Source organism: Asparagus officinalis, chromosome 7, assembly GCF_001876935.1.
Source record: "Asparagus officinalis chromosome 7, Aspof.V1, whole genome shotgun sequence".
Classification (NCBI taxonomy): Eukaryota; Viridiplantae; Streptophyta; class Magnoliopsida; order Asparagales; family Asparagaceae; genus Asparagus; species Asparagus officinalis.
Genome location: NC_033800.1, coordinates 127098314 through 127106150, shown reverse-complemented (window position 1 = coordinate 127106150; position 7837 = coordinate 127098314). Strand labels below are relative to the sequence as shown.

Here is a 7837-nt window from a genome sequence, read left to right as displayed (position 1 = left end):
GGCTGTGGCGAGAGAGGTCAGGCAGCCAGCGGCACGATGAGCTTTGAGAAGCAAAACCCAGGTTATTTGCTTCGCGTTTTTTCCGCGGCCGCCCTTTTTAACGGCGAAATCTCCGGCGGCGACGTCTTCATCGTCGTCCAGCGACGAGATCTCGACCATTGACCAGTTGGGATTCGCCATTTTGATGACCACCGGCGTTCCCCGGTGAGTCTCCTTCGCCCACCAGTTGAAAGATTGCGGCATGGCGAAATCGCCGTCAAGATTGAAACTTTTTGTCGGATTTGATGTGGGTTTGGAGAAAAATTTATGGGTTTCGATCCTCACGGGAAGAGGTTGAGGATTGAGGAAGCAATGTGGGAAGAAATGTGAAGGGGTACTTCGGGAAGAAGAGTGCAAACTCCTCTCTCTCCCTCTATCTTCTCCCTCCCATTATCGCTCAAAAACTTCTTTCTCTCTCTATAAGAAGGAGAAGCAAACAACAAAGATCAACCAAACCCAGCTTCAATGTAAGAACAGCTCATCACGTCTTCAAATAATTCTTACTTTTATAATAATCTCTCTCAATATCTAATTCACTTAATTAAAAAGATTAATTCTTTTTAAAATTTATCTAAGTGAAAATAGAATGGGCTACAGCTGGAGACGGCGATAGGAGATGAACGCGTAATAATTACAAGTGTTCATGTCAATAAATAGGGGAACAAAAAGAGGGGCCTTTTCAGTGGTAAATCAAACTTGCTATTTTTTTGAATTTTTTTGCTTTCGTCTCTCTCCTCTCACCTCTCTCGGAGACTGTTTGGATGCCTTTAGAAAACTAGAGTATTTATGACATAAAATAGAAAGTGGTTATCCACCTTATCATTTTTCATTCGAGTGTTTACATTGTTTGGTTAGGAATCTTTGTGAATCCTAAAATAATAGTATTACATTGTTTGGATAGTATAATGTAAACTAGAGTATTTATGACACAAAATAGAAAGTGGTTATCCACCTCACCACTTTCTACAATGTTTTGACTTTTTTATTATTTTTTTGGACACATTTATGACATTGTGTAAGCTTTCCAACAAAATCACTCCTAATTTTGATGATTTTGCTTTCGGTGACACATCATCAAAAGGTGTAAGCTTTTCATATAAAAGAAATTTGTAAGCTTTTCATGTAAAAGAAATTTTAAACAAACAATGTAAAGTGATGAAAACTGAAATTAGGACTCACTTTTTTACACTTTCCATCATTTTACAAGGTAAAAACATACAACCAAACAGCCCCTTACTAAATTTGAACCCATTTTGAGAAAGGTTAAAAAATACATTTAAAAAGGAAAAAAAAAGGGGAAATTTTATCTTGAAATGGACGAGGAAGAAAGAAAAACGTGCGTGCAAGTCCAAATGAAATCGGACCGTACGCGTATTCAAGAATTTAGTAAGTTATTGAACGCAAGCCCGAAAACTCGTCAATATTTTATTTAGCACCCGTTGGCACGCACATCGAATTATACGCCCACGTGTACTTTTGTAACCGTAGCGGGTCGGGTTAGATGGGAGGTTTAATTGTTAGTTGTTTTTAGTAATAAATCCACGGCGGAAAAGAACCGGTCTCGGGGGATCGTTATACTGTTCCCGCGGCGCACTACACCGCGCGAATCGTACATCGAGGGGGCACGTGCCTGCTGTTGTCTTGTCGCTATCGTGGCGGTCATCGCGTCCGTAGATCGACGTCATGATGGGGGCAGGACACGTGGGAGGTGGATATGGTGTCTTGCATGTAAGAATTATGCGGGGAAACTTATGTTAAATTGTCGGTGGTCCGAGTAATGAGCGGATTCGGACTGGTTTGAGAAACTGTAGAGAGCACTCAAATTATGCGATCAGGATAAACCGCGTTAAGATAAATTGACGGAACTACAGCGCGGTCGCTTCGGCGGTAAAGGGTAGGGTGGTAATTTTAAGAGTGGGGGCTCGGGGTTTAATCGAACGACGAGGCTTCAGAGCTTGAGGGCGGTGGGGGCCTAGGCAAGGCCAAAGCTGGGCCCGGCCCAAAAAAAGAAACTGTGACTATGACATATATATATATGGATGGAATACCCGAACCAAATATTTTGTTTGTATGGATATGAACAAAATGTAGAGTTTCGACTTTGTATATGGAAAATATGAATTTTATTAAAAGAAGAATATAATTGGTCATCTTTATTTCATCAGGAATCCCCTTTATATAGGGTGTCAAATATAGGGTTTTATAAATATATGAAGAATTAAATTACCCTTCATGAATTACTTTGACGAAGGCACGCTAATTGTGTTTTTCCTTTAACACTCCCCCTTGTGCCAAGTCAAAGAGTAAAATGGTGCATGAGTTGTTGCATCATTAAAAACCTTGCCAAGTAACAAAACACAGTGGAAAAAATAAAACTTGGTCGAAGAGAGAAAGAGCACAACACACCTAATACAATGGATGATAATATGTGTGTGTTGAGACTCCCCCTAAAGTCTACACCTCTCCCCTAATCCGTATAATCAAGGTAGTTCATAAAATCTACGCATCCATATGTTTCTCACATGTTTCTCAAAGATGGCCTTAGGTAATGACTTGGTAAACAAATCTGCCGCATTTTCTTCAGAGCTTACTTGATTCACTTGAATCTTGAGGAAAGCCAGATGTTGTTGGTTTTAGAAAAACTTTGGTAATATATGCTTTGCATTATCACCTTTGTTGTAACCTAGTTTCATTTGTTCAATGAAAGCTGCATTGTCTTCATAAATACAAGTGGGCTCTTTAGTGGTAGAACTCAAACCACTAGTCCCTTGAATATGTGTGATGATAGACCTTAACCATATACACTCGCGAACTACTTCATGTAGGGCAATGATCTCTGAATGGTTCGAGGAGGTAGCTATAAGAGTTTGCTTGGTAGATCTCTAAGATATCGATGTGTTCCCCATGGTAAATACATAACCAGTTTGGGAGCGTCCTTTATATGGGTCAGATAGGTACCTAGCATCTGCAAAACCAACTAAAACATTTTTCGGTGTTTTGGTGTAGGGGGTGGCGCTCTTGCCCTTAATATTTCCTTTAGGGGTTATCGTATCATCTATGATCCCTCTTGTCTCTCTATAGGGGAAGAACAGACCCATGTCAATGGTTCCTTTTAGGTATCGAAATATGTTCTTGATGCCATTCCAGTGACGCTGCGTTGGTCCTGAACTAAATCTAGCTAACAAGTTCACTGAGAAAGCAATATCTGGTCGAGTGCATTGCACTAAGTACAATAATGCGCCTATTGCACTCATGTAGGGAATTTCAGCTCCTAACAACTCTTTGTCATCTTCCCTTGGACGAAATGGATATTTCTTTATATCCAAACTTCGACCGATCATGGGAGTGCTAACAGGGTGCACTTTATTCATGTTAAATCGCTAGAGAATCTTTTGGACGTATGCAGACTGGTGAATTAGTATTCCACAAGCTCGATGTTCTAGTTCAAGGCCTAGACAGAACCGAGTTTCCCAAGATCCTTCATCTTAAATTTGGATTTCAAATAGCTTGTGGTTTCTCTTATTTCATTAAGAGTACCTATTATGTTCATATCATCAACATATACAACTACAATTGCAAATCTGGAACTTGTTTTCTTTATAAATACGCATGGGCATAGTTCATCGTTCTTATATCCCTTCCCAATCAAGTAGTTACTCAAATGGGTATACCACATCCATCCAGATTGTTTCAATTCGTAAAGTGAGTGTTTTAATCTAATTGCAAACGCACTCCGTGGTTTAGAGTCACTTGACTTGGGCAATGGAAGGCCATCAGGCACTTCCATATATATATATATGTGTGTGTGTGTGTGTGTGTGTGTGTGTGTGTGTGTGTGTGTGTGTGTGTGTGTGTGTGTGTATGTGTGTATGTGTGTGTGTGTGTGTGTGTGTGTGTGTGTGTGTGTGTGTATCCCCATAGAGATATGCTGCAACCACATCCATAAGCTGCATTTCTAATCCTTCGAATGCTACTAAGCTCACTAAGTAGCGGAACGTTATCACGTCCATTACTGGAGAGTATGTATCCTTGTAGTCAATTCCAGGGCGTTGTGAGAAACCTTGTGCTACAAGGCGAGCCTTGTATCTTAGGACTTTATTTTTCTCATTACGCTTTCTGACAAAAGCTCATTTATGTCCTACAGGCTTTACATTTAACAGGGATAGCACTACCAGACCAAATACCTATCTTTTTGCAAGAGAATCAAGTTCTGTCCGGATTGCTTCTTTCCATTTAGGACAATCTGCTCTTTGTTGACATTCTGCAATAGAGGTTGGTTCGATATCATCATGCTCTATGATCTCTTGAGCAACAGCATATGCAAATATATCATTAATGTGTGTGGAAGATCTTTCCATCAACTCATATCCACTCTCATAATCCATTAAGATTTCTTTATTCTTTATGATCATACCGAACATCGGAGCATCCTCCGGTAATGATTCATGGACATAACTATAATCAGAGATAATCTCGTGAGAGGGATTCTTTTCATTAATGATTAATGGATCAGGTTGTGCCACATCCGCCCTCCTTTCCCTTGGGTGGGTGTCAATAGAACCAGGTGGCCTCTCCTCTTCCTTTTGAGAGCCACGGCCTCAACCACACCTCCACCATGTATGGTTGTAGTGCCTCTATCTACGGCATTGTACCCCTTACTAGGGATTTCTAACCTTACATGCACATTTGTAGCTGGTATACGTGATCTTGTCACTTTAGCAATATCAGCAAACGCATCAGGCATCGAATCTGCTATGTTCTGAAGATCAATTATTCTTTTTTACTTTACTTTCACATTGTGAAGTGCGGGGATAAAAATGAGATAGTGTAGGGACAAACCACGACAATTCCTTTTATTCTCCTAGAAAATTCTTTTTCTTATCTCCCCCTAACGATAGGAAGACTATCTCATCAAAGTGACAATCTGCAAATCTAGTGGGAAATAGATTGCCCGTCAAAGGTTGCAAATAGCAGATAATTGTTGGAGTTTCATATCCAACATATATACCTTGTCGTCTCTGAGGATCCATTTTGGTGCACTGTGGGGGCGCAATAGGCACATACACTGTAGAACCAAATATACGTAAGTGTGAAATATCAGGCTCATATCCAGTTACTAACTGGTATGCGAAAAATGGTTGTCTAGTGGTGGGTCTGAAATAATTAAGTAAAGCTGTGTGCAATATGGCATAACCCCATGCAGAGATAGGCATGTTGGTGCGCATAACCAGTGCCCTAGCCACCATATGTAGCCTTTTGATGATGGCTTCTGCGAGACCATTTTGTGTATGCACATGGGGTACATGATGCTCTACATCGATCCCGACAGACATGCAATAATCATCAAATGCTTTTAATGTAAATTCTCCAACATTATCAAGCCTTATAGACTTGATAGGGTAATCAGGGTGGTGAGCCCTTAAACATATAATTTGTGCTAGAAATTTTGCAAATGCAACATTTCTTGTGGACAATAACATGTGACCAGCGTGTCGAAACATCTACCAGGACCATAAAATACCTGAATGGTCTGCATTCTGGATGGATAGGTCCACAAATATCCCCTTATACCCTTTGTAAGAATGAGATGTCTTGCTTTGTATCTTTAGCATATGAAGGTCTCGATCCTATTTTTGCTAAAGAACAAGCTTTGCAAAAGGAGTGACGTGCCTTTGAGATAGTTAATGAGGCAGAGTGGGATGTAGATAATACATCTGGTGCTTCAGAAGTCACTAGTCGCAATGGAGCAGCACTAGGACCGACACTATGTAGTGTATCAGATTTTTGTCCTATTTTGTGTGTCACTCGAAAGAAAGGATGTCCATGTGAGTTTTTTAAAATACAGATCATGTCACGACCAGGATGTCCAAGACGGTCGTGCCAAAGCTTGTATGAGTCAGTGTCCTATAGTTCATTGTTGGTGACAGCATAGGATTCAAGAATCCGAATTGTAGTGAGGTACAATCCACTAGATTGATAGTTCATTGTTGGTGACAGCATAGGATTCAAGAATCCGAATTGTAGTGAGGTACAATCCACTAGATTGACTCATTAGTTTTTCTAAAATGCGCTTCCTTCCACATTCATTAGAGGTAATATATATGTATTCAGTCCCATTGTCACAGTGAGTTTCCAAATGGTAACTGTTGGCACGAAATATCTTTAAAACTTAACAAGGTTTGATTAGCTCTTGGGCATACAGAGCTTCTGTGACTTTAATCAGTGTGCCATTAGGCATTAAGAATTTGGCAGTTCCTCACCCTTTTATTAATTGTGATGATCCAACCATTATAGTCACAGATGAAGTATAAGGAATTAGTTCAATGAATAATTGTCTTTTCTGTAAAATTGTGTGGGTAGTCCCAATATCAGCTACGCACTCAATTTCTCCTTGGGACATTCCTACAAGTAATGGGATGGTGTTATTAGATAAGTCAAAAAATATTCCTCATATTCTTTGAGTGTTTTGATCTAAGTAGAATGACATACTTTTCATTCTAATATTTTTTTTCTCTGTGTGCTAGATGTATTGCTGCATATCTTACTAATGCTATTCTTGAACCTTGTATGTTGATGTATAGTAAATAAACTCAAATACATGAAATGCTTTAGAGTAAAATCCAAAATTTATTAATAAGCCAATAATAATCAAATTAAGGTCTCATCAACATAAATCTAATTAAAAAAACATTATTCGAATTAAACTTTAAGGCCAAAAACAATAGTTTAATTAGAATGAGGCATTATGCCTTCACAACTTTCTTGAAAAGTAAAGTAGCAGATCAGTCATAATCGGAGATATACATTGACTGAGCAAAGCCCTTGTTGCCATTAAAGTCTGTAATTGTAAGGTTGACATCAATGTCATGACTTTCGTCTGCCGTATAGTGAGTCTCTTGTTCTTTAGACTCCCTATACCTCTTGTAGTTGGCTGCTACTTTGTTGCTTGCCTGGCAGGTCTGGTACTAATGCCCAATATCTCCACACCTATAGCAAGGTTCATTGCCGGGTTCTTATGTGTCTTTTGTGCCTTGGTGTCATAACCACCAGGTCCACCACCACCATCTCTGCGCCATACATGGGAAGAGCCTCCACGGCCTCTCCCACAGCCCCCATGTCCCCTACCTCGTGGTGCATTGTTCCCACGTTGGGAGGGATCAACACGTCCCGTCCCCTTTGCTTTGGGGTTCTTTTCACTAGTCATTTTACTTTAGTTAGCTTCAGGAATTTTCTTTTTCCCAGCAGGTCTGACATTGTTGTTCAAAAGAACCTAATCATGCCTCTTAGCTACTTGCAGCATGTTGATCAATTTATTGAATGTCGTAATTTGTTTGTTGTCATACTCTAGCATGTACTGGTTTGCTAGTATAAGTGCTAAAGTAGGAAAAATGGAGAGAGTTTTTTTTTGTATCATATCAGCTTCTGTGATTTCCTTTCCACAGAAGGTGAGACATATTTTTAAGCGTAACATGTCCTTGTTAAAGTCATTGACCCTTTTGTAGTCAAGCGAGCGGATTTCATTCCACTGGAAAGTCAGTTCTGGAAGCAAAGTGTCATGAATATTCCCAAAACATCCATTTAGGGCATCCCACTTTTCTTTGGGTGTCTTTAACTGAAGGTACTCTCATCGTAAGCTAGGGTCAATATGTCGTCGCAGAAACAATAGAGCATTTTCTTTGACTTTGTCAGACGGTTCTTCATCGTTGGGGTCAGCGGATGGTATGATTTTGAAAATGTAGTCATTTCCCATGAAAGTAGTTTCCACATCAGAAACCCAACGGTGGTACTCAAGTCCTTA

General features: G+C 39.8%; 1 protein-coding gene across 1 annotated transcript in view; it reads right to left on the bottom strand.

The window, feature by feature from the left end:
• The window catches only part of LOC109848412 (probable xyloglucan glycosyltransferase 9), a 4378-nt gene extending 3734 nt beyond the window's left edge, over positions 1-644 (bottom strand). Inside the window, 1 exon segment of the mRNA XM_020417884.1 lies at positions 2-644. Within this exon segment, the coding sequence (XP_020273473.1) occupies positions 2-243 (242 nt within the window). The 5' untranslated portion in view covers positions 244-644.